This window comes from Lynx canadensis, chromosome B1 (genome assembly GCF_007474595.2).
Source record: "Lynx canadensis isolate LIC74 chromosome B1, mLynCan4.pri.v2, whole genome shotgun sequence".
Lineage (NCBI taxonomy): Eukaryota > Metazoa > Chordata > Mammalia > Carnivora > Felidae > Lynx > Lynx canadensis.
This window is the reverse complement of record NC_044306.2, coordinates 163990756-164017647: the sequence shown is the minus strand read 5'-3', so window position 1 is coordinate 164017647 and position 26892 is coordinate 163990756. Positions and strand designations below refer to the sequence as shown.

General features: G+C 46.4%; 1 protein-coding gene and 1 long non-coding RNA gene across 3 annotated transcripts in view; one reads left to right on the top strand and one right to left on the bottom strand.

Annotated features, from left to right (window-relative positions):
- The window catches only part of USP46 (ubiquitin specific peptidase 46), a 61613-nt gene extending 58437 nt beyond the window's left edge, over window positions 1-3176 (bottom strand). The window contains exons 1-2 of one of the 2 annotated variants that reach the window (XM_030313877.1): window positions 3087-3176; window positions 549-666 (exon numbers count right to left, since the gene is read on the bottom strand). In XM_030313877.1, coding sequence (XP_030169737.1) covers window positions 549-563 — 15 coding nt within the window. In that variant the 5' untranslated portion in view covers window positions 564-666; window positions 3087-3176. The remainder of the gene's footprint in view (window positions 1-548; window positions 667-3086) is intronic. The other variant, XM_030313876.1, reaches the window with a different exon arrangement.
- Window positions 3089-22062, top strand: LOC115512644. Its single transcript, XR_003968446.1, has 4 exons — window positions 3089-3165; window positions 10524-10588; window positions 14562-14966; window positions 19837-22062. It is a non-coding gene; the product is annotated as an uncharacterized LOC115512644 (long non-coding RNA).
- Window positions 22063-26892: the final 4830 nt, after the last annotated feature.

The following is a 26892-nucleotide window of genomic DNA, read 5'->3' as shown; positions in this document are numbered from 1 at the left end:
GAACCTGACACAAGCAAGCTGATCAAGAATCACTACGGCAGGAGTTCACATGGAAGTAAAATGAAAACAAATAGGAACTAGCATGAAACTTCCAAGAGACAATAAAATTTCAGCGGGAAGGACACAGGCAGAGGGGTGTGGATATTCTCCCAAACGCCCATATCTAAAACCGGCATGAGAAGTGCGGGGGAAAGAGAAGGTGATCATTTCTCAGTCACATAAAGGATTTGCTCCAAGTTTAGTTTCTGCTCTGTTGGGTCCTTTCTTGTCTGGTAGAGGAAACAAATCTACTTTTCAGTGCTAGGTTTTGGTTTGTTCAAGTCTTACCTGGATAGATGGTATCTTTTAACACCCTTTCTAGACACATCAGCCTGTTTAAAATATGCCAAACGACCTGCTTAAAAAAAAAAAAAAAAAAATGAAGCTGCCACTTGCTCTTACTACAACTACTCAAACCAGCCAGGACCTACCCACGTTCGGAGTGGAAAAGACCAGTCAGAGCCCCAGAGAGAAGCTAAATAGTGAAGAGAGATTCAGACAACACCTACCTGGAAACAATTCATAATCGTGAAGAATTTAAAGGGGGATCCGGTGCAAAGGTACGTGCGGCCAGGTGAAAAGACAGCAGTCGCCTCATCAGCAAGCCTTTTCGCGTGGGAAGGAAGGCTGGGAGGGACAGGGGTGATCTGAGCAGCCTTTTACAAGGGGCGGGGTAAAGGACTCCCATCCCAGCCTTCCCATACAGTCTCTTGGCTTGGTTTGCATAAATGATCCTGGGGCTCGTTTACAGCAGTGGCTGCTTCCACCAGGTCCAAGAACGCATCATCTTCATTGGTCTTTTAAACCATTGGAAGGTGCCATAATAGCGAAAAAGAGCTTAATAATAGCAGCTGCCCCTCACTGAGGACTTGCCAGGTACCAGGCCATGTAGTGCAGGAGCTCATTTAATACAACGCCTGATGAGGTAGGAGCCACTGTCATCCCCTTTTGCTAGATAAGGAAGACAGCAACTCGTTCAAGGACAAAAAGCGGGCACATGTTAGAGCCAGGACTTGCACTCGCTCAAGACAGTGTCTAAACAGGAGCGGAAAAATCCTTTTTTTAGGAATTACCGGATCCTCATTTCACCCGGGTGATGATGCTAATAACCCTGATGCCTTTGCACTTACGGTGTCGACTCTCCAGACACAGTACTGGCCTGCACCTCTCACGTCCTCCCTGCAGTCCGCCTCCCTGAGTTTTACTGGAAACTGATTGTGACATTCCACCCAGGTGTGCCAAGAAGCCCCAGCAGCACGGAGGGGCGGGGGGGAGGGAGGAAAGCTGGAGGCTGGCTTCCTCTTGGGACATGTAAGCTCTCAAGTTCCCAGCCTACTTCAATACAGAGAGGTGTCACCACATCCAAGCAGGAGAGGAACGCCACCAAGGGCTGGGACCATGCCTCACTGCCCTGTAAGCCCGAGGCCACACAGCAAGCACGGGAGAGTATTAGAGCTGCTCTGGTTTCACAGTTCCCCTCAGGAGCTGGTCTTCGCAGAGAGAGAAACCGAGAAGAAAGGCATCACCTTTCACTGCACCAAGCAACGTTAATGCCACTCGACAGGAAGGAGCAGGAGACCCATCTCTGCGTGGAGAAGTAAGGAAAAGGGAGGAAATGGAACGGCTCCAGGGGCCACCCACCACATCTAACTGGTCCTGCGCCAATACCTTTGCAGCTATCACTCTGGGAAGCCCCAGCCTTTGCTCTGCTGGCCAAGGCAGCAGCGACGTCCAACGGTGCCGAAAACCGAAGCCAGGGCCAGTGGGTCCTGATTCCACCCCTGAGCTAACAACCCAGGGCTCCGTAATGCTCCTTGAACATGTGTTAATCTTGTAGGAGAATGTGGGACAAAGATTTAAAAAGCTGTGTGACGGGGGCAGGGTAGCCAGATCACCTTACCCCAAGGCTTCTCAATCAAGCCTTCTCAGATTCCCGTTGGGGGCCTGTATTATTAGCTTCAAGAGAGGTTCTCCCCCAACTGGCATTAAAAGAACACATGTTCCAGCTTGGGGGGGTGGGGGGGAGACGCTTTGATGGAAGGGAAGGGGACCCTGGAGAATGAAAGCAAAGCACAGTCTCTCACCCTGCACAGGAGGGCAATGCCTTATGCCAGGGGTCAAGCTGAGGCTTTGCAAAGCTCTAACAAGTGGGGGGTGCCAGCAGGACGCACCCTGGGCACCCAAAGGGCTGGAGGCTGTTCCCACAGAAACTGAAAAGGTAGGGAGAGCCAAGGGAGAAACCCAAATTAAAGTGAGCACCACATCATGGACCCAGCCCCACCAGAGCCCAATGGCGTCCCCTTGCTGCCCTGCGCCCCTGCTCACCAGCCTCTACTGGGTCTGGCAGTGCATCTGGCAGGATAACCCTGGAGACCTCCTCCAGGCCCAAAGACCGCCCCACCCTCTGGGCCTCCACGCGTTACCGCCAATAACCTTGACCCTCCTTCACAGGTGGGGAAATTGAGGCATCCACCACAAATTACCGTGCTTTCCCAACCAGGTAGAAGTTCACTTCTGCACCTACAATTCTGCACTTCTTTACAGCTTTATTGCATTTCAAATTTCTCCAGATACAACCGGCTGCCTTTGCAAAGTGAATTTTAAATACAGTTGAAGGAGTGAACTCAAAATGAGATGAGGGCGGTCAGGGAGAGACCGGCAGGGCTTTATCTACCGCAAGGGCAGGATGGGTGCCTCCGATCCCCGGCATATGCCCCCAACCCCCAACCCCCCCCCCAGACGCCTCCACCGCAGCCCGAGGGCGGAGGCACGGCGGCGCGGCCGGGCACCCGCGGGCGAGCTCCCGGGTCCCCGGGCTGGGAGGGGGGCGGGGGATCGGGCCCCTCCCCAGCGGCCGCCCCGGGGGCTGCGGCCCGCCCGCCGAGAGCAGGGGCCGGGAACTTCTGGCCGCGCCGCACGGACCCCGGCGCGCCCCCCCCGCCCCCGCCCCCACCCCGGCGCCCCGCGGGTGTGCGGCTCGGGCTTCCCTTTCTTCGCCTCGTCGCGCCTCGGGCGCGACCCCCGAGGCGGCGCTGGCCGCCACTCACCATATTACAGATGGAGGCGATGTTTCGGACAGTCATTAGTCTAAAGGTTGCAGCGATCCCGCACCGCCATCTTTATAAGGTGAAAACAGGACTGTCCATGGTGGAGCGCTCGCGGGGAGGCCGGGCGGCGGGGCGGCGGCGGCTGCGGGGAGGCGGCCTGGGGTCCGGCTAGCAGTTTGGCTGGGAGAGGGAGGCCGGGAGGGAGGAGGAGGAGGAGGAGGAGGAGGAGGGGGAGGAGGAGGAGGAGGCGGGGAGGGCGGGGAAGGCGGGGAGGCGGGAGGGAGAGCGGAGGGGCGGGGAGTGGCGGAGCGAGGGAGCCTGGGCCGCGGCCGGCGGCGCGGGGAGGAGGGGCGGCCCGAGCGCGCCGCTTGCAGCCCGCGCTCCGAGCGCTCCCGCCGCGCGCCCGGCCCCGGCCCCCGCCGCGCCCGCGCCGCTCCCCCGCCCGCCCGCGCCCCCGGCCACCCGGCCCGGCCTTTCTCGTGGCCTCTTTATTTCCTGCTTCCCCCTCTCTGGGCTGGAGCGCACGGCCAGGCCCTGGCTCGCGTGGCTGCAGCAACCACACCGCGCGGGTCCCCCGGGCTGACTCCGGCGCGGGGGCGGCCGTCCGGGGCCCGCGGGGAACCGGGGGCCGCCTTGGGCGCTGGGCGCCTGGAGGGGCCGCGCCTCCAGCGATCCGAGGGCCGGGGAGGCGGGGGCTGCCTAGAGGGCCGGCGGGGACCCGGGGCGGTTTCCCGTCTTCGCTTTTTCCTTCCTGCCGCTCGTCCCCCCGCCCCCCCCCCCCCAAACAGCCCCGGGTTTTTCATTTGGGACGAGTGGAGAAAGCCAGGGGCAGGGATGACCACGTCCAACTGTTGGTTTCTCCCCATGGTTCCAGCCAGATGGCACCGGCGGGGACCCAAGAAGTAAATGGGGTCAGGTCATGGGGTTGTTGGAAAGCCCTGGCCGGCAGCGGGCCGGCCGCCTGGTAAAAGGCGCCGGGAGGGGACAAGAATCTGGGGCTGGGCGGAGGCCAGCCACGGCGCGCTCGGGCAATTTGTGACATTAGCAGGTACAAAAGAGAAGTCTGGGTTCTGGCTGAGGACTAGAGACTGCCCAAGGAGCGATTTGAATACGGATAGAATGGGAACCAAACTTTTACGCATCTTCAGGAAACACAGACCTCTCGGGCACGCAGCCTCTTTAGGCTTTGGTGAGGATGCTGCCTCGTTTCCGGCATAAAAGGTCGTGGCTTGTGGCTCAAAATGCGGATCTACACCGCTTAGCCGATTTGTTCGCCTATAGTGGGGGAGCCGCTTTCCGAAGGAGTGAAACAATTCTACAAAGTTGCAGTTCAGTGCTTTCAACAGAGAAGTTACAGAAGTGGAACCCGTGATAATTCTGAAACCGATGTATTTAATGACAGATCGAATTAGAAACGAATACAACTGAAGGTAGCTTTTTACTAACCAAGGCTGACATACTGGCAAAATATCATGCCTCCAAACCTCCATTATTTCCGTAGTGTTACGCTGCCCGGGATGAGAGCATTGAGGGCTGGGATCTCGAGGACCTGAGGTGGAAATAGAACACGGACAACTGCTGCCTGAAGTTCTGTGGGATCCTGTTGGCTCTGTTTAGTTCTTTTTTTTTTCTTTTAAGTTTATTTATTTATTTTGAGAGAAAAAGAGGGAGAGACAGAATCCCAAGCAGGTTCCAGGCTGTCAGGGCAGAGCCGGACATTGGGGTTGGACTCAGAAGTGGTGACATCATGACCTGAGCTGAGATGAAGTCAGATGCTTAACCAGCTGAGCCACCCAGGCGCCCCCCCCCACGCTCTGTATATTTCAATGGATTTAAGGAATAATATTCCTGCTTATGTTAAGTCATCCTGGCAGCATCTTGTTTCCAAACGGATCCTGATGATGGCAATAGCCGACCATGACGTTGTACCATCGTCAGCCATGATCTTCTATGCAGTCATGGCTGTCAGTCACCACCATAGCTATCAGATGATGATTATTGCCTCTTGCAGGTGGGTAAAATAAGACTCAGAGAGTCAAGTATCCTACCGCCATGGTGTCACCCACGCATTACAAATGAAGCAGGTCTGAAAAGCTGGCAGAGCACCATGGGAGAGAAGAGGACCACAAGACACCCAATATGGCCAGTTGGGTAAAAAGGCCCAAAGAGGTTTGAAGGCTTGGAGGAAGTCACAAAATAAGTGCAAGAAGCAGACTTGAGGCTAAAACTCAGGCCTCAGGACTCAATTTCACAGACATTCCATTCTAAAGGCATTAATCCAAAGCCTTAAATGATATGGAAATTTTATACCATACTAGAGGCATTATTTATGCCAACATCGGCACAGTGGATTGCAAAGGCCAGAGGACTGAAAACACCAATGACATAATGAGAATTGAACATCATCCGGTTACTGAGTGCTATATCAGCAAGTTCCAAGGATCTTTTGCATGCCTTTTAACAGCCTATAGCCTAAAACTGAAGTGTTCGATACAAACACCCAGATTGAAACTCAGGCAGTGAATTACATACACAACAGATCAATGAACACCGCAGATCTTGTCAAACTCATGAATAATTAAATGTATTTTTATACTGCCACAAGGTTAGTGTTCACAGGTCTAAATTGGAAAAGGCATCAGTTGAAGAAGAATCCTAACCTCAGCGTCACTCATCGAGGAGACATTTGGAGGTGATAGAGGTAAAGTCATAAAAATGTTGACAAATTAATGAGAGAAATTTGAGGAAAAGCATTTCACATATAGGCCAGCCAATATGAAGGTATGGAGTTAAAACAGGAGAGTGGGCAAATGGAAGGATGGGATACAGGCTAGTCCTAAACAGTCTAAGTAAATTTGAGGGAGGCAGTCACTCCAGATCGTATGGCCCTGCTCCACAAAGTGTGGTCCATAAACCAATAACACTAGTCTCACCTGGGAGGCTGTTAGAAAGAAGTGTAGACTCTAAGTTCCCATCCCAGACCTACTAAATGAGACTCTTCATATAAAGTGCGAGGAGATGGGGCACCTGGGTGACTCAGTCAGTTAAGTGTCCAACTTCTGCTCAAGTCATGATCTCCCGGTTGGTGAGTTCGAGCCCCGCGATAGGCTCTGTGCTGACAGCTCGGAGCATGCAACCTGCTTCAGATTCTGTGTCTCCCTCTCTCTCAAAAATAAATAAACATTAAAAAAAAATTTTTTTTAAATAAATGAAGTGTGAGGAGCACTGCTCCAGCCAATCACTTGTGGTGCCATTCCCAGTGTTTACCTGTCCAGCTTCTAGATTCTACTTCGGGAAACTTTCTCATTTTCAGAACCTAAGGTTCAAGTGTGGCTGCCCCTGCCCCCTGGTTCCAGAGGAAAGCACATGATCCAGGGCTGGCCAATGAGAGCACCTCATGGCCCAGCCACAGTGATTGGTTCAACAAGGAGAATGTAATATATGCGGAGCCAATGAGAGTCTACCCGGGCCTTTGGAAAAATAAGTACTCCCCTTCCTGAGTTTGCTGAACTGATAGGATAAAGTCTAGAGCTTCCATATTTCCATGCCTGAGACTGAAGCCAACGTAGAAAAATGGAACTGAGGAATGTAAGAGAGATCCTAACAACATCTTTATCTACCTGCTGCTAGATCTATAATCTGGACTATTCAGGAACTTAGGCTAGTAAAGCCATTGCTTTCTTTGGCCAGTTTAAATTGAGTGTCTGCTATTCGCAAGACACTCTTGCGAAAAGTGTCGCAAGACACTTTTAGGAAAGAATCCTAAAAACCAGTGTCTTCCTGTCCCCCAAATTAATTAGGTTCGATCTGAATTCATGTTTCCTTTTCTTCCCTGCCCTACAAACTAAACCAATATTTCAAGGTCTTCCTTCAGATCTGCCTCCTCCATGAGGCCTTCCCGATCCCTTCCTCCCACCCACTACCACTACCAATGAACCACACTATATCCAGGTGGTTCCATAGTCTCTCCTCCGTTGTGACCAGTTTCATGTCTTTTCCTCTCCCACTTCCCCCTTTTTGCTTGGTTAACACTACTGAGCCCTCAGGGGTGCCTGGGCAACTCACTCAGTTGAGCCTCCCACTCTTGATTTTGGCTCAGGTAATGATCCCAGGTCCATGGGATGGAGCCCCAAATGGGGCTCCACCACTGAGCTTGGAGCCTGCTTGGAATTCTCTCTCCCTCTCCCCCTCTATCCCCTCTCATGCTCTCTCACTCTCTTTATCTAAAAATAAAATTTAAAAATTTTAAAAAACAACCACTACTCAGCCTTCAGATAAGCCAAGAAAAATTGAGATGCCCTGTTACATGTCCTTATAGCACCATCCATCTTCCCTTCATGGACCTCATATTTGTAAATATGTCTTTGCTGTATAGCACACAGCATGGAGGCAGTAGAATGGGTGGCTAAAAAAATGACCCCTTGGGGCACCTGGGTGGCTCAGTCGGCTAAGCGGCCAACTTCGGCTCAGGTCATGATCTCGCAGTCTGTGAGTTCGAGCCCCGCATCGGGCTCTGTGCTGACGGCTCAGAGCCTGGAACCTGTTCCAGATTCTGTGTCTCCCTCTCTCTGACCCTCCCCCGTTCATGCTTTGTCTCTCTCTGTCTCAAAAATAAATAAACGTTAAAAAAAAAAATGACCCCTGAATCCAGACTGCCTGGACATTGTATGGCATTGGCTGTATGACATTGGGTAAGTTTCTTCACCTCTCTTTGCCGCAATTTCTGTCTCTATAAAATGAAGGTGGTAAGAGTACCCCTCATAGACTGTGACTGCATTAATTTATGTAGACTACTAAAAATATGCCTGGCACATACTCACCACCGTATAGAATAGCTGCTATTATTGCACATGTGATTATTTGATTGATGTCCAATTCCCAGTCCTTATCAGACACAAAGAGACTGAGAGACAGACCTGTTTTCATTCACCGTTTACACCCAAAGAAAGACACAATGCCTTATCCATAGGGAGAGTCAAGAGAGTGAATATTAAATTTTGGGGCGATTGCCTCTCTCTAAGTGGTCTGGAAGCTCCTGGAGGGGAGGAGGCTCGTCTGCAAGTTTGTAAAACTCTCATCCGGCCTCAGGCACTGTGCCTGGTGCTTTCTTTCCTTTCTTTTTTTCCTCATTGCCAAATAGGTTATTGCAGCTCATTTGCTATGCAAATGCTAGTAAACATTTGGCTGTCCACGGGGAAAATATTTTGCTGCCTGTAGAGTTTGCAACCAAAGTGGTTTCTGTGGATTATATTTCAGTTCTGTGAGGAACTTTATGGCAGCCTTTTTCCTTTTTCACCATGTATCAGACACCTGTTTACTAAACACATACCTTGTGCCAGAGGCTTTGTGAGCCACTGGTGATCCTAGGATAAAAGAAGCCAGTCACAGTGTTTGCACTGTTTGATTTCTAATGCAGTGTTCATTGGCACTGTTTATGGATGTCTTTGCTACTTTTTGCATGCAATTAGTATAACATAAGGACACGCTAACTTTGGAGTGAAGATCAATTTAGAGTTCCTACAAGAGGGAAAGTGCATCAAAGATCATGAGTGTATCTATGGGTGGTTAAGATTCCCTAAGCCTTTGGAACAACTGGCTTATTTTGAAGTGCCAAATGAAAACTCCACGGATGGATTTTTAAACTAGGTTGGAACATGATTAGATTGCTATTTGCTTATACATTTTGATTGACTGAAAGAAAGCTGGCTACCATCTGGAGAAAGGGTCGAAGGAGAGCAAAAGCTCTCTCTTTGTGAGGCTATTTAGAAATTTGTGGCAAGGGGCACCTGGGTGGCTCAGTTGGTTAAGCATCTGACTCTTGATTTTGGCTCAGGTCATGATCTCAGGGTTCATGAGACCAAGCCCAGCATTGGGCTCTGTGCCGACAGCCCACAGCCTACTTGGGTCTCTCTCTCCCTCTCTCTCTTTGCCCCTCCCCTGCTCATGTGCGCTCTCTCTCTCTCTCAAAATAAATAAACTTTAAAAGAAAGATAGAAAGAAAAGAAATCTGTGGCAAGAAAGTTGTTGGTAGCCTGAGTCCACGTAAGTAGCAGCAGTGGAAAAACAGAAAAGTGGACAGATTGCAGATGCTTTTGGGAGGTAGTCGGCTGAATTTGGTGATGGACTGGAATGAGAGATGAGAATGAGTCAAAGATGGGTCCCAAGTTTCCAACCAGGATAAATAAGAATTTCTTTTCTTTTTTTTTTTTTTTTAACGGTAGGGAATGCTGATGGAGAAGGTTCAGGGGTAGATGGTTGGGAAGAAGTGACATTGGTTTCACAGGTGTTGAGTTTCAGATAACCATGAAAAACCTGAATAGTTATATCAAGTACAAATCTGGGGCTCAGAAGAAATGTCTGTACTGGAGGAGATACATCTAAAAGTAATTAATACATAGAAGATAATGCAGGACATGCATTTATGGGTGAAATTGTGTAGGTAGAGTGTCTAGAGTGAGAATAGACAAGGGGAAAGTCAGGAAGGGCTCCACCATGGAAGGACCAGGTGGAGGAAGAGGACCCAAAGAAAACTAACACAAACTAAACTAAACTAAAGCGGTAGAGGGAAAGCAAACAAATGTGCAACATTGCAAAAGCCAAAGAGTGTTTCAAGATGGAGGGAGCAGTCAAATGCATCAGAGAGAGCTAAGGGATCAAGGAAGATAAAAATAGTAGCAATGGTCAATTCTTGAGCAAGGCTTTAAGATATATTTAATCCTTCCGACAACCCTTTGAGGAAGGCAATATTATAATCCCCATTTTAGAGCAAACTGAGGCTCAGAGACTGTTAAGTAATGTGCCCTGATTCATGTACGTATTCTCTCAGCAGGACCTGTTACTCAGGAGTCCTTTGAATTGTCTCAAGGGCAGTTTGCAGGGAATGATTAGGAGAGAACACATACTGGAACCGGGTGGTGAGTGAAAGGGAAGTGAGAAGATAAAGACGTTTGGCTTTGAAGGGAAAGAGAGATGGGGGAGTAGAAGATTGAAGCGCTCAAAGGTACCTTTAATGAGTGGCTCTGCCTGGTTCGCAAGGACTTTCCTAATGTGGCTCTGCCCCACCTCTGCCAAATTTTTAAACCAAACTAGCACATCATTCCCATTTCCTGCTTCCAGGTCCTCAGGCTCATGGCTCCCCTCTACCCTCCCGCAGCCAATTATTCTTCTTTCGGTTTCAAGTCCACCCATTCCCAAAAACTCAGCTCAAACCTTACTTCCAGAGGAAGTCTTCTCAGCCGCGTCTTCCTTGTAACTTTTCATCAAAGGTCACTTTTTGTATTTCGCTAGAAACCTAACATTCCTGGCACAATGCCTGGCATACAACAGGAGGCTCTCAGATAATTAGCAGGTAATTATTTTACCTGAAACCCTTGGCTCACTTGGTCAGAACTGTTTCCTCACCATCCTGTGTTCCTGGTGGTTTTCTCTTTTCTCCAGGTTCTGATCTGAACTCTATAGAACCAACAGCCTTCACTGGGTGTGGGGAAGACAGAGTTTGGAAGGTAAGTGGGCGGTAAAGAAGTTGAAGCAAATGAGCCTCCCTTAGAAATGAGATTTTCTAGAGAGATTTGGTGATAAAATAAGGAGAGATCTCAGCAGCTTAAGGGAGGCAAGAGAACAGTGGAAAGTTTCGATCATATTATTTGTCCCTTTTTTCATGACTATTAGTCTGGGGAGACCCTGTGTATGTTTGTCATCAAAAAATGAGGGGCTAGTGAACCCAGCAGTGCAGCTTGATGAAGGTAGTTATTAGAAGGGTAGAGGGACAGATCAGAAGCCTTAGGGCTTTGGAAAATCCATCTATTAGGTTGCGGAAATTAACATGAAATAACCCCCATCTTCTTAGTAAAGTAGGGAGTAATATAAGCTCCATCACTTTTAAGAGGTTTTGACTGCTTTGTTCACTGCCATATCCCCCAGAACAGTAACGGACATAGTAGGTGATCAATAAAGTGTTGAATGGGGATAGGATTGAATGTGTTCGAAAGAAGACTGGAAGAAGTCCAAGTATGGACTCTTGAAGTCAGGTGATTTGTTCTATAGTCTGATCAGACTTAGAACAGGCTTTTGTTGGGGGCATTTACATCCCTTCCATTCATAAACACTATTTTCAATAAAGGGAACATAGGTCTTTTTGCCAAATTATACCCTCCTGCCCTAGCAGCCCATATGTGATCACTTCCATAGCTTTAACAAACCCCACTGCCACCACCACCTGGTGGGAGGGCAGGGATTCACATGTGACACCCGAAATGAGTTTTCTTTCAAGGGGCAGTACCTATAATTCTCCTCTTTGGTCCTGTCCTTCTAGAGAGTTGGCAGCCACTGAAAACAAGACACGACCATCCTGAACTCGCTTACTGTACAGCTTGGTCCCCATTCAGGGACAAAGAGGCTCTACTCTTCCATTCCTTTTTAGAGAACAGAGTCAGGGGGCCAGATTCAGGGTGCCACTGACAAAACCACCTGAGCAGCATGGAAGTGGATGTGATGCTGTTACCTTGTAAAACACCTGTCCACATCCTACCTATCACTTACCATCAGGATGGCTAAAAGAGATAGGCCGTGAGCAACTGCTTGGCTTAGAATGCTGTATTCATCGAATAGACCTTTCAAAATCTGCATGAACCAAGCAAATGAATTCAAAACTTTCAAGAGTCCTACTTAAATAGTTAAAGATGCTGTATGCTGTTTTGTTACTATTCTGGTTCAGTTGCAGACAGAGCCAGAAGTAAAATTCTGGTCCGTACACCCTTAGCCTTTTATAGGATACCTAGAATTTTATTTAATGTACTTTCTGAAATCTAAACTTTCTCTTTAAATTAAATTTGATTTCCCCAACTTCAGATTTATTTCTTAGGTGCGCTAAGTTAACCATGAAAAAGACCACCACATCTTGTTAAAGAACAGAATTCAGTGGAGTAAGTTGAAACATCTACGGGGCTTTATCTAAGATTCACATCCCATCTAACTAACAGAAGGGTATTCCAAGGACTTGTATAAAATGGAAGGCTTTGATAGGCAGAACCGGGGTTGGACAAGGAAGTTCCCACCAAAAGAAAAGGAAGGGTTGTTTCTGGCAAGGTCACCTTCCCTTAGGGGGAAGGACAGGGGGGATCTTAGGCGGATCACCTCCCTAGTGCTGATCAGGAAATTCCAGACTGAGTTTAAAACCAAGAGAGGCTGAAACGGCAGGTTAGACATGAAGTCTTGGTGCAGCTTAACACCAATGACTCCATTTGGGGCCCGTTGCTTCCTTTTAACCGTTCCCCCCTTTTGATCAAACTCTCAGCCTCACTGAGAGAGGTGATCAAAATTTAAGGCATTAGCGCTTCTCTCAGTGGCCGCTCTAGTTCTCGAAGCGTTCATTCATCCTGGATTTTGCTGACTCTGTGGTACTCACAGGTCATGACTTCAGGCTCACAATATTTCTGTTGCTCATTTTCTTTGTTCCTTTTTTGTTATCCCAATCTTAGGGATATCGTTTCCTTGGTGGCTAGTGGCTGCAAACACACATGTAAGGCTTTCAGGAGGATGAAGCATACAGGGAGATCATTATAACTCTAAGCAAGATAAGTCCCAACATTTGGAGTGCACTTCAGAGCCATGGTCCCCAAGACCAAACCAATCAAAGAATGACCCCATTGAAGAAGTCCCCCTTTTAAGCCATGTGGCTTGCCCACTGATCTTACATAACAGAGTTGCAGCCTCCACAGGAGTGTTAATCCAGGTACAGCACGTTGTGTTGGCTACAGCACTGACACCTCCTTGCTCAGAAGAGCTTTGGCCAGAGAGTATAAGGGTCTTTGCTGGGCAGCTAGCATCTTAGCAACATAATCTACAGTGTGTCCAAGAGTTAAGGAGAGGACTCAAACCATTTTCTTGTATTTACTCCTAAACTAGGGGTCAGTCAGGTTTTTAGCCTGTGTAGGAAGAGAATCTCCAACCCTGAAACAGTCATCCTAAGTGCCTTAGAAAGATGGGTGCTGCTGGTGAGATCTCTCGGTGACCCGGGGCAGATCTGGTCTAGATAATCATGGGAACATAGGGTCCAAATGTGCTAAGATTCACATAGGTAAACATGTCTAATTGGTACATACTTCTAAGTGGTGGGGGGGGGGTGTCTCAGACATAGTTTGCATTGGCATTGGGAATTGAAGAGAAATTGGTCACAGGGAGGATCTCTTGCATCCTGACAAATGTTGCAATCTGAGAGTTTACCCCCCTTAGCAATGGCCTGGGGGGTACGAATGAGAGCATTGTCTCTCCATGCCAATGCCAGAGTAAAGAAAAGAAAAAGGAGAAAGGGTTTCATGTTTAAAGTATAAAATCTTGATCCAGCGTCTTGGGTGAAGTGAAGGCAGTCTACCTCCATGTCAGCTACCTCTCTTCCTTGACAGGTCAACTTGTAGGTCTGCATCATCTGCCCACATGTCAGGCAGAGCCTTCTTTATCGGTGAGACATGTACCCAAGGCTCAGTGTGTTCTAGTTTTGCAGTAGTGTGTGATTGGGAGCACCTGCTAAGGTCCTTTCCAATGAGGAACAATGGGGTTGTCTTCCTCTGATGACATTTCCAGAATAATCAACAGGGTCTAGACTGTGAACTACAGGATCCCTTGAAATGGGATCCGGGAAAGCTTCTTTAGTCTGTTGACGATATACTTAAACATAAGACAAACCTAAGACTTACTGTGGCTAGTCATACTAGCCTGAAAGTTGTGTATCTTCAGCAGAAGATTGTATACCAATAGACACTGCCGATAGTCTGCCGATGACTATCTTGTGTAGACGGATTTTCCCGAAGGGAGTGCTGTGAACAGTCAGCAAGACCAAAGACAATACTGTAGGCTATGGAAATCCAGTGGTTTCTGCAAGTTTAGACATTTTACATTTGAGGATCCACTGGTTCTCTCAACCTTGCCCGACGATCGAGGGGGATAGAGACAGTGGTATCCGAAGAGGTCTGCAAGGTATTCATTAAGGCTCATATGGTTTACCCAGTGAAGTGGGTGCCTTGATCACTGGAGTTATAGAAGGTATAACCCAAGTGGGAAACACATTTTCCAGCAATTTCTTTGCCGCTGTGAGGTCACCAACCGATGTCAGGGGATGGCTTCCGCACACCTGGAAAACACACTTACGATAACAACGTATCGACAACCCGTACCAAGTAGCAGTTGAATGGAGAGCAGCTGCGGGTGTTCAGAGTCCAGAGGAAGGAGGGCTGAGGCTTCCGGGGACAAAAATATCTTGCCAGGATTATGGCCGTGGCAGGCCAGGCATTGCTGGTAGACTGTTTTTTGCAATCTTGCAGAAGCGTCCCTACCAATATCAATTTATAACTTGAGTCATCCTAAATGTGCTAAGGTGGGCGAAGGAATACAGAAACCGAAAAACAGGGTTTGGTTTATTTAGCTCCAACTGTTTATTTAATCTACAGCCATCATTTACCCATCTCCATTTCTCTGATTCAGGAGCAGACCGCTGCCATGTTACAAGGACATCGGGATGGCAAAACTATGGCAACGCCGGGCCATTTTTCACAGAAGCAGAATGGACTTCCTCCACATGTGCCACAATCTGTACACTCAGCTACTTCTGCCTTTGCACGAGAGCCAGCCAGGGCATGCTCCGATACTCCGTGCCTTCAGAGTGAGCCTCAGTTTTGATAACAGCAATTCCAGAAGGTAAGAGAATGGCAGAATAGCAAGCACTAAGAACATCATTTACTGGCTGCCCATTTTCGACCGGAGTCCCGGAGGACGCAAGAAAAATCCCTTTGTCTCCAGAACGTTCTAAAATCGTGGATGACTCCAAAGGCACACCAGCTCTCCATATCAATATTAACAGTTTGTCCTTCAGATAACTGGCGAGCTCAGGTGAGGCGTGGAGCTCTGTGGATTTGCCTTGTGACAGGTTTCTGCTTTCTGGTTGGTCGTATTGAGGAATAACAGCACGACCTGCCTGAAAATTTCCTTTTTTGCCTCTACGGGATGACCCATCAATTAAGCAAGATTAGATCAGGATTAAAGGGGCATCTCGTAAGTCAGGATGAGGCATCACAAAACGGGAGCTAAGACCTCAGTCCGGGGGCTCACCTTCATCGGATAGAGGTAGTAACGGAGCCAAATTAAGGGTGTCGCAACGTAGAAGATGTAGTTTAGGTGGTCAAAGCAGAAGGACCTCAGGAAGTCAGTCGGCTTGCAGAGAAACGTTGAGTCAGTGCAGAGCGAGGAAGACTTTGGACAAAATGTGAAGTTTCCAAGTAGATGTCGTTCCCCTGGGTCAGGCCCACGCAGGCTTCCACTCCCCTAGCAGCTGTGGCTCTAGCTTCACATCAGCTGGGACAGGGGCGAGCAACTGAGCCACACTGTATGCTGTCATAGGCAGTAGGCCTACGTTACCACTACGTCTGTGCGTGAGCATTCCCAGGACTTCATTATCCCCTCCTTGTACAAATAAGGTGAAGTGTTTTGAATAGTTAGGTGACCCTGAGGCAGGCGGTTCCTACAGAGCTTGTTTTAGTCTTATAAAAATCTTCTCACATTTGTCTTTCCAAGCAAAGGGTTCAGGGACTGAAATTTTAGGGAGTTCACGGAGTTGGAGAAGTTAAAAGAGGATAATTAGGAACCCATAGTCTGCAATAAATCCACAAAGCTGTCACTTAACTTGTAAGTCTAAAAGATTCCCGAATTGGCCTAGTTCTTTTTGGAGACAGCTGAATTCCTTCAGAGCTTAGATCATGACCTAGGTACTGAACAATGTCTAGAGATCGTTGTAATTTTTCCTTAGAGACTTGCTGTCCCTTTTCAGCTAACTGTTGCAGCAAATAGATAGAGGATCCCTCTTTGGTAACCACGCACAGCAAAAAGTTTGTCTACATACCATAAAAGGCTCGGTTTCCCAGGGAACTGGAGGGTACTTAGAGCTCAGTGAAGCTAGTTGAGAGAAATAAGGGGCCTGGGTGAGCCTTTCAGGCATAACTACTCGGATCCAGTGTTGATAGTTTCAAGTAAAGGCAAATAGATAACTGGCTGATGATGTCTCCAGAGATGCCCCAAAAGCAGCAATGAACAGAGTCACGTGGAACTTGGGACATGAGGGTGTTCGGGTTTGGAACAACTGGGAAACCAGGAATGACCATCGTATTCATAGCTCTCAAATCCTGAACGAATTGCCCTCTCTGTCCGTTGGGGGTTTCAGAACAGACGAGATCTATAGTAACTGGTACAGGGAATGATTAGCCCCTGGGCAGTTAGGCCTTCTATTAGGTGGGGTGATGGCCTCACGCTTGAAGGGACATTGAGACAACATAGGGAGAGTTTTATTTATATCTGTCTGAATCATTATGGGTTCTGTACTTCTTATTCTTCCAGTGTCAGTATCAGAAGCAGTCCACAGATTTTCAGGCTCCTCCATTAAATTCGGGGACTTTTGTTGGAATTCTTCCTTTCCTGTGTCAAGGACAGACTATAAGGAGCATAAAAGATCAGGTTCTGGTGGGTCAGGAAATTCTAAGACAAAGTCTCCATTGGAGGCAAAATATATTAGCCCTTTTAGTTTAGAAAGGAGAGCCCTATCTAATAGATTATCTGGAACTGACTGGCACAGTAAAAAGGAATGTTTGTCAATAAAAGGTCCCAGAATCATTTGTACTGGTTGAGATAAAAATTCTCTCTGAACTTTATTAGACACCCTCTCCTCCAACTATGGAAACCTCTTTGCTTTGAGGGTAGGGTTTAAGGTATAACGTGTAACTCCGGTATCTATTAAAATTTGGCAAGGTTTCCTATTAATTTTAACATTAGTTTTCCCTTGGCTATTTAAGGGAATTTCTGGTAATAGTTTAGCAGAGAACCCCTCTGAGTCCCTTCAACTCTGTGAGGGGCCCCCCTTTGAAGGTAAGTATGAAGGCATTTGAGAAGAATTTGCATGGGACCTTTGAGGACAATCTCTTTTCCAGTGCCCCAGTTGATTACAGCTGAGACATCAATCTTTGGACCAGAGTTTTGATAATGGACCCCTGGGAAGGTGCAGTGCTAGACGCCCAGGTGTTGTTTGGGTCTCTGGCCTTGGAGCTGTAAAGCTAATAGCTTGGCGGATTTCTGTTTATGATCTTGCTCCAGGGTGCTTTCAAAATACTCAGCTATAGTCATGAGTTCAGGTAGAGTAGTGGCTTCCCATCCTATTTTCTGCCTCTTTATTGATCCACTAATCTCAAGAGATAATCCATGTACAAAGAGGGCAGCCAAAACAGGTTGGGTGACCCTATTTATTGCATGGAACCCCAAATGCCATAGAGAAAGAGCTACAAACAGCCTTCAAAGTCTGCCAGAGATTCATTGGGTTTTTTTTTTTGTTTGCAAGTTTGTATAATAGACCAATGAGGACGGGCAGGAAAGACTCTAGGAGTGGCTTGTAAAAGTTCAGCTGCTATTTTGTGAGCTTTTGCTGGGCCCTGAGACACTGTAGACCAAAGATCTCAAATATCATCTTTGGCGTCTTGCCATCTTGCTTCCTGCATCCATATTTGGCCTTTACCAGGTCCTACCAACATGTATATGAGCTGTATACACCTGGGGTCATAGACCCTGATAATGACTCTAAATTCTTCAAACAACTTTTGGGGCTCCTCCCCAGGTTAAGGACATTCTTTAACTATGGCCGTTGGTTCAGTCTTTGGCCAAGGGGTGAAAGGTACCTGAGGAGGTTCACCTACAACCGCAAAGTTTTATTTTAAAAGGTTACTGTCAGATAATCTCTTCAGAATGGAAGGGTAGATCAGACAATTAGTGAAATGTGGGTTCTCAGAGAAAAAAGGATGAGGGGGGTCACATCAGTCTTTTTATCTTTTTGTTTAAGGTGCCTCTTGTGTCTTCAATTTTTTATTAGCCCTTGTAAAAAGTCTTTTAATGAATCTACTGTGGAATCTTAAAGCCTTTTGAAAGCTTCTGCTCACCAATTAAATTAGGCATCCCATTCTGTTTGTTCAACTTGGGATCCCTTGCTCTCAAGTGTGTTTCTTAAATGAGCTATCTTGTCTCATTGGGATGATCCCTGTAGTGACCATTGTAATTCTAGGTTATTGTTAGTAAAGTTTTGCCATTTTGCTAGATATGTGCAGCTTCTAGGATTATAGCTCTTAAACATAAAGTCAGCAGGTGTGCCATAAGCTGGTGCCCTCAACTCTTTGGATATAAAGGATCCCATTTCTTTCTTTTATTTTCTTTCAACTTTATTTATTGGGGGGGGGGGGGCGTGGCAGAGAGAGAGAGAGAGAGAGAGAGGGAGAATCCTAAGCAGACCCTATGCTGTCAGCACAGAGTCTGACGCAAGGCTCTCTCTCATGGACTCTGAGATCATGATCTGAGCTGAGATCAAGAGCCAGATGCTTAACCAACAGAGCCACCTAGGTGCCCCTAAAGGATCCAATTTCCTTTTTTCTTTGTTTAAGTATTCTTCTTCTTTTTTTTTTTTTTTAATGTTTATTTATTTTTGAGAGAGAGAGAGAGAGAGAGAGAGACAGAGTGCAAGCAGGGAAGGGGCAGAGAGAGGGAGAATCTGAAGCAGGCTCCCGGCTCTGAGCTGTCAGCACAGAGTTGGATGCAGGGCTCAAACTGACAAAGCATGGGATCGTGACCTGAGCCGAAGTTGGATGCTTAACCCATCGAGCCACCCAAGCATCCCAAGGATCCCATTTCTTAACTTAGCTAGGTCTTTGTATTTCCTGGAGCCAAACTAATACCGAAGAGGGTCTATCATAGGAGTCCTTGAGGTGGCACATCCTCTAACCACCTTTACATGCTGGATCTGTGCCCACCAACTTTATTGACTTCTGAAATTCCCATTAGCAACTAGCCCTTGTGTAATATTCACTTAAGGCCTCCCACTGGACCCAGTCTAGCCAAAATTGGACCCAGTCTGATCCTGGACCCAGTCCAACTTTGGTTGGTAACCAGTAACAGTTTTGTGTATGGAACCTAGGAACTGGGGAAAGATTTGAACCAGCAGATCCCAAAGAACAGGACTGTGGACTGATTCCAGACAGCTGCCACCAACAGGTCTCAGTGTGGGGTCAAGGGCTAGAACCAAGGACTGGAGTTTCCAATCAAATAGAGAACTGTAGAAAGTCAATTAGATCAGGAGCTCAATGCAAAGAGAAAAGAGATCAGAACAGAGAACTTAGCAACAGCCCTTGGAAACAGGAGGAGAACTCAAAGGGTTTGCAAGTGCCACGCCTGTGTTTCTTGTTCCCAAATCTGCCAGTTCTCTTCAGTCCCACCCCTGCCACCAAATCGGTTAAAGAATAAAAATTCAACCTAGGAAATTAAAAGATCTAATTGGATTTATTCAATGTTTCGTGAATCAGGCAGCATCCCTTAGACGGGTGCTCCAAGGAGCTATAGAAAATGGAAGGCTTTCATTTTCATACACACAAATAGGGCAGGACAAGAAAGTTATCTGCAAAAGAAAAAAAAAGAAAAAAGGATTGTTTCAGGCAAGGTCACCTTCCCTTAGGGAGAAGAACAGGGGGTCTTAGGCAGATTACCTCACTAATGCTGATCAGGAAATTCCAGACTGATGAGTTTTAAATTCTACTCCAAGGAGAGGCCAAAACTGCACTAAGTATTAAGGTATTAAGTCTTGGTGGGGCTTAATGTTAGCGACTCCATTTTGGACCTGTTTTTTCTTTTGAACAGTCCATATGCAGTAATTATATAGTCATGCTTTCTCTTTCTGACTAAGTAGAAGACAACTTGACACCGAAATCTACTCCCAGCAGAACACGCTATCTGGCTATCACTCTTCCGAAAGAGGAAAGCACTCCGTCTAAATTCCCACTACCTTCTTTTCCTGCAAGTCAGACCTTTGGGTTTTAAGAAAGCAGCCTACATGCTCAGCTCTGTTTTCCTGCGAGGATTCAAAAAGGGGGGCCAGCTCTGTAATGATCGCTTTCTTGTAGGAAGAGGTCACCCCTGACCCACAATCATTAGAGTGTGAACTTTGAGTCATGGCTCTGCCCTGATCCATAAGCATTCATCCAGAGCTTCTAGGTGACAAATGGCACACAACTGCAAAATTCAAGCCTCTGGCCACTGACCAGAATAGAGCTAATTTATCCCTATAAGATTTATGGTTTAAGTCTCTGCTAATGGCATCAGCAAACTGGCTTTAGACTCTTAACTTTTACTCGTCTTGATCTGGGAAACATAAGTTCTCTTCTATTTCACCGTGGTATTAATTTAAAGTACTGTATCCCCTAAATCACAAGCCCAAAAATAGTGGCCCATGGGTATATTTACTTTAATCATCGCTATGTTTAAAACCTGTTTGAATTAATGCCAACATTTGGAATCTAGACAGTTCTCATAAAAATTCAGATTATTGGCTTCTCTCAAAATGTCAAAAGCCCTAGCCATTCGGGGTCCACATTCCGGGCCACAGCCAGAAGAAATTGAATGGAGTAACCCGCTTCAGCAGAGACAAGTCTCCATAACTCACCAGTCTCCTATCCAAGTCTCTTCACTCCTTTACATTATTCCTGGCCCCCATAGGCATTTGGGTTTACGAAGCCTGCCCTCATCAAATAGCCTCCGAAGCCCAGGATTCTGCCTGGAGGCAACAATGCTAGACATGGGCAGCAGCTGGAAGAATCTCCATACAGGCTGCATATAATAATTCTGGTTCCGGGCAGGATCGCTCAACCCTGTCCTTTGCCACACCCTTTCTATTGGCAGGATACTGGCACAACACAGAGCTTCACCGGCATACAGTGGGATTTCATTCAGAGGGAGATCTGGGACTTCCACTGTGCTCTAGGACCCTGATTCCCATTCTCTCTTTCCAAATACAAGGGCAGAAAAGTGCTGAGTGATGTGTTTTAATGGTCTCCAAATCTGCAGAAAAATTCAATTGACGGACAAGTTTGCTTCTTCTTTCAAACATCTGTATTTTCCGCCCCGTGGGTCAGTGCATTCCACAACGCTATTTAATATTCAATAAATCGAGGCAAATGAAATTACAAAAATGGATCATCACTTTTATGGAAAACCAACTAAACAAATGTTTTGCTTAAAATGTCAGGCACTAGGGGACTTTAATAAAATATTAAAAGTGAGTTCCCTGGAGGAGATGAGCAATTCAAAAATAGAACATATGAGGACAGTGCTAATTGATACTTCAAATATGAATGGCACTCCATGTCCTAATGGATGAGGAATTGTGTTCCCTGATGAGATGACACAAATCACACAGGGGGAATCTCGGGGGCCCAGTGGACAGCAGCTGTGTAGGATCTGAGGCTGTGGGTGTGAACAACAGAGGTCCACGGGAATCCACAGGAGGAATTAGTTCAATGCCATGTAGAACCACACTATACAGGATTTAGGGTTATGAAAGTTTCCCAGAGTCCTAATTATAAGGTGTAGTCTGAACCCAGACTGTCTCAACCGAGATAAAGCTGTGTAGGGAGGCCAGCACTGCATAGCACTCCTCGTGTTTGCCGAGCCCTTCTTCAAGGACTTAATTTACCCCACCCTCCCTTCTCCTGAATTATCAGTGGTTAATCTCATGCTCTCATTTTGGAGTAACTGCTTAGGTGTGTACCCACTTTGATGCTTTGTCCCCAAACTCTGATGAGGTGCTCCCAAAAGGCTATCCATTCCATAGCTATTTTAGAAATCCCTAGAGGAGTTTTTTTAGGAATGCAGATTCCAGGGTTTATTCCCAAAGACTCAAACCCAGGAGGTCTTGGTGGGGACCAGGTATTTACATAATGTCCCAGGGGACTCTGATGTATGTATGGTCTGTGGCCATACCTTAAATGCTATCGTAGAAGGCTGATGCCCACATTTCAGGATTCCATCCCCAGCAACAATTTAAAAACTTACTTTTGAAGAAACGTAAAACATAAAAATCCTGAATTCATAATAGTATGAAACCTCCTTGTTCTTATTAGAGGTTGTATTACTTTGAAATTAGAAAAATAAAGGAAAAGAAAAAGATCGTATTCTGCCTTTCCTGTATGAACTGTTTTTTTTTGCGGGGGGGGGGGGGGGGGGGGGTAACCAAATAGTGTTTGAGAGAAAGTTGTTCTTTATAGTCCAGCTGATAAAATGCAGAAGAAATTATTTTTTAGCAATTTCTAATCACTATTTTATAACTAATGGGATAGAGAGTTTAAGGAATGAACATAAGTGGGAGCTTAAGACATGAAGTAAAGGGTGATTGTTGACTTTGTAACAGAGGAATCACATGGACACCATCCGGACCCACAAAGGAAGCCTAGAAAAATGGCACAACTGTGCCATTATGTGCCTTATGATGTGATTCACTAGGAAGTGTGAAGTTTTCTTGCCCTAACATTCAACTCAAATCTCATCAAGCCGGTTTATAGCAAATAAAGAAACAAGTTAAGTGACACCAAAGGGAAGAAAGAAGACAAATCCGGAAAGTGCCATCGTTTTACAGGACAAATTACTCAATTTCTGTGACAAATCAGCGGTCAGGTGAGGAAGGAGGATTGTTATAGAATAAAAGAGACTTAAAGACATAACCAAATAGGTCGTGTTTGGATTCTGATTAGAAGAAGCTAACTGTAAAAAGACTGCTCAGAGATGATGGGGGAAATCTAAGTATGGACCTGGCATTCGATGATAAAAATGAGTATGGTTAGGTGTGGAAGTAACATATAATTACATTCAAGAATGTTTTTATCAAGGGGCGCCTGGGTGGCTCAGTCAGTTAAGCATCCAACTTCGGCTCAGGTCATGATCTCATGGTTCGTGAGTTCGAGGCCCGCGTCGGGCTCTGTGCTGACAGCTCAGAGCCTGAAACCTGCTTCATATTCTGTGTCTCCCTCTCTCTCTGACCCTCTCCTGTTCACACTCGGTCTCTCTCTCCCTCAAAAAAAAAAAAAAAAAAGAATGTTTTTATAGATTAGAAATGCATACTAAAGTTTTTACAAGTGAAATGACACAATGTGTGGGATTTTCCTGAAAATGCTTGAGCAAAGCTAAATCCTTGGGTGGATGAAACGAGATTGGCAAAACATGGCTAATTGCGGAAGCCTGATGCTGGGTGTGTGAAGCTTTACAATATTCTCCTTATTGGGAATACTTGAAATTTTCCACCATAAAAAGTTTTTTAAAAACATACTTTTGCTGGGATGCCTGGGTGGCTCAGTCAGCTAAACATAGAACTTCAGCTCGGGTCATGATCTCGTGGTTGGTGGGTTCAAGCCCCACGTTGGGCTCTGTGCTGACAGCTCAGAGCCTGGAGTCTGCTTCGGATTCTGTGTCTCCCTCTCTGTCTCTGCCCCTTCCCCGCTCATGTTCTGTCTCTATCTCTCAAAAAAATGAATAAACGTTAAAAAAAAACACATACTTTTGCTGTCGGCACTCACCCCCTTTAAGTCAGGCTACTAAGTCAAGAAGCAGGGGTGATTATTATTTAGGAATTAACATTCCTTTCTAAGGATAACTCCCCTGTAAACGCTCCTAGAAGGGCATTTGAAAGTCAAAACTCAGTTTTCATATCCAGAAGTCCATTTTTTTCCCCCTCTCACGGCCCAGAAAAGCACAGCGGTGTTTCCTCGGCCACATTACCCTCTTCTGTGATAGCTTGATGAGACGAAGAGCATAAATGGAAATTCATTTGCTGCTTTGACTGCTAGAGAACCATTAAAAGACCTTTAAAAGCATCACTCACCTGTTAAGTGAAAGAAAACTCATCATTAAGTTAAGGGAAAACAACTCTTCCCACTCAGGAGTTTTGGGTGTAAAATGCACTAGATAATGAAAAGAGTGAAGCAAAGGTGTTCGTGCTTTGTTGTAGCTCTTTTTCTAGAGCACACGGAGAGCCGCCTTAGAATATACACAACGGACTTTCCTCTTGGTCACCAAAAAGACGATAGCTTCAGATTAAGAATTAAAAATCCCTGAACCAAAAAGTACTCTAATTATCTGGGCACACTTGTAAATTTTTTTTTCAACGTTTATTTATTTTTGGGACAGAGAGAGAGACAGAGCATGAACGGGGGAGGGGCAGAGGGAGAGGGAGACACAGAATCGGAAACAGGCTCCGAGCCATCAGCCCAGAGCCTGACGCGGGGCTCGAACTCACGGACCGCGAGATCGTGACCTGGCTGAAGTCGGACGCTTAACCGACTGCGCCACCCAGGCGCCCCGTAAATTTTGAGCTCAATACTGTAAAGATGCGTGCAGTCCTTTAATTCTGAAAGGCTCCCTGGCACTCATTGCCTTTACAGCCACATTTGGCAGCTTCGCTCACTCGGGGCGGCTAATTAACACCCACAGCACAATTCTCTTGGCCAGGATTCCTTCAAATGCCTATCTCCAAGCCACCAGACATCAGCTAGGATGTTAACCTAGGCTCTTTTGAGCAATCCCATAATACCTCCACCTTTGTTTTTTTAAAAATCTCAGCCAATGACCTACCGGTGGCTTTTATGGCATCTAGTGCCATTAAAGCCAAGTTCTAGGGGCGCCTGGGTGGCGCAGTCGGTTAAGCGTCCGACTTCAGCCAGGTCACGATCTCGCGGGCTGTGAGTTCGAGCCCCGCGTCGGGCTCTGGGCTGATGGCTCAGAGCCTGGAGCCTGTTTCCGATGCTGTGTCTCCCTCTCTCTCTGCCCCTCCCCCGTTCATGCTGTGTCTCTCTCTGTCCCAAAAATAAATAAACGTTGAAAAAAAAAAAATTAAAAAAAAAAAAAAATAAATAAATAAAAAAAGCCAAGTTCTAAGGACATGAGCAGAGTTTCGCAGAATGTGTTCTGGTAACACCCTCATCGGGATCAACCAGTGTGTTCAAATCTGCAGAATCTGGGCCCCCTCTCAAGTCGACTAAGTGAGACTTTCTGCTGCTGCTGGGGCCTAGATTTCTGCTCCTTAAAGCAAGAGTGCCCGGTGGTTGGTTCTTCCACACACAATTTGACAACGAGACTTTCCAGAATGGAGGTGGCTCTTCAAGTTTATGAGAAGAACAGAGGGTAGGGAAACAAGTGAACCGGTATCAAGAGGAGGCAGTCAGCCAGCTGGCCGAACACTCTGCGAGACAACTGGCCTGGTTTCTAGAAAAAGCCAAAGGCGTAGCCACCGGCTGGTAAATACCTTTTATTTATTTATTTATTTATTTATTTATTTATTTATTTTTTAATATATGAAATGTATTGTCAAATTGGTTTCCATACAACATGGTAAATACATTTTATTTATTTATTTATTTTATTTTTGGGACAGAGACAGAGCATGAACGGGGGAGGGGCAGAGAGAGAGGGAGACACAGAATCGGAAGCAGGCTCCAGGCTCTGAGCCATCAGCCCAGAGCCTGACGCGGGGCTCGAACTCACGGACCGCGAGATCGTGACCTGGCTGAGGTCGGACGTTCAACCGACTGCGCCACCCAGGCGCCCCGGTAAATACATTTTAAAATGCCGCATATCCAATCAACGCAGCCATCAGTAGGGATGAAGGAGTCCAGCACTGCCTAGCGGTACTCTTGTCTGTCGGGCCTTGAAAACGTCAGGCTAAGTAAAAAAAAGCTAGACACCAAAGACCACATGTTGTGTAATTCCATTTATATGAGATGTCCGACACAGATCCATGGAGACAGAAAGTAGATTAGTGGTTGCCAGAAGATACGGGGAGGGAGAGTGGGGAGTGGCTGCTAATGGATCAGTCTCTTTTTTGGAGTGCTAAAAATGTCCTGGAATCAAATAATGCTGATGATTGCCCACGTCTATGAATATACCAAAACCCACTGAATTGTGCACCTTAAAGGGACACATTTTATTCTATCTGAGTTATGTCTCAAAAACCGTTTGATAGAAAAGCTGAAGTTGATAACGTTGGTTCCTGTATCAGGACCCACAGAACGGAAGCCACCCCAGGGGCCTGGCCCTCCTCATCAATCAAAACCTAGGTCAACCTGCACTTACAGGAAGCACCTGTCAAAGAAACCTAACGTAAACGGCCACTCTAGTCATCACCCTCCAACTCGGGCTCAGTGAGCTTACCTTATCCTACAAAATAGGACCTGCTAGTCTTATTTAAAATCTCTGACTTCCTAGCCACTCATGCCCTGTTTCTGTTGCCCCTTCTAAGGCTCTATAAAACTCACTTTTGCCCAAGATCCTTCGGGAAGAGTGCCCCACTCTTGTACTCCCCCAAACCATGGACAGTGTTCCCTTGAACAAAGGACATCAAACTTGTTACTAAATTGTTTTGATTTTGGGGCACCTGGGTGGCTCCGTTGGTTGAGCGGCCGACTTTGGCTCAGGTCATGATCTCACGGTCCGTGAGTTTAAGCCCTGCATCGGGCTCTGTGCTGACAGCTCGGAGCCTGGAGCCTGGAGCCTACTTCTATTTCTGTGTCTCCCTCTCTCTCTGCCCCTCCCCCATTTGCACTCTGTCTCTCTCTGCCTTTCAAAAATGAATAAATGTTAAAACAAAATTAGAAAAAAAAAAGTGTTTTGATTTTGTTATTTGACAAAGGTGTTGTGGAAAAAAAGGGCATTTTTTTTCTTGACTAAAGGAGGCTTAAAAGAAACGAAATATAACCAAATACAGTGAGTGGACCTTGTTTGGATCTTGATCCAAACAAATTGTAAAATAGACAATTTTAGGCAATGGGGAAAGTTGAATATAGTTTGGAATTATTGTTTATTTTCTTAGCAATCATACTGGCATTGTTAGGTATGATTATGTCTTTTCTTTTGAGATGAATACTGAAATAGTTAGGGGTGAAATAACATGATATCTGGGTTTTCTTTAAAATAATTTCGCAAA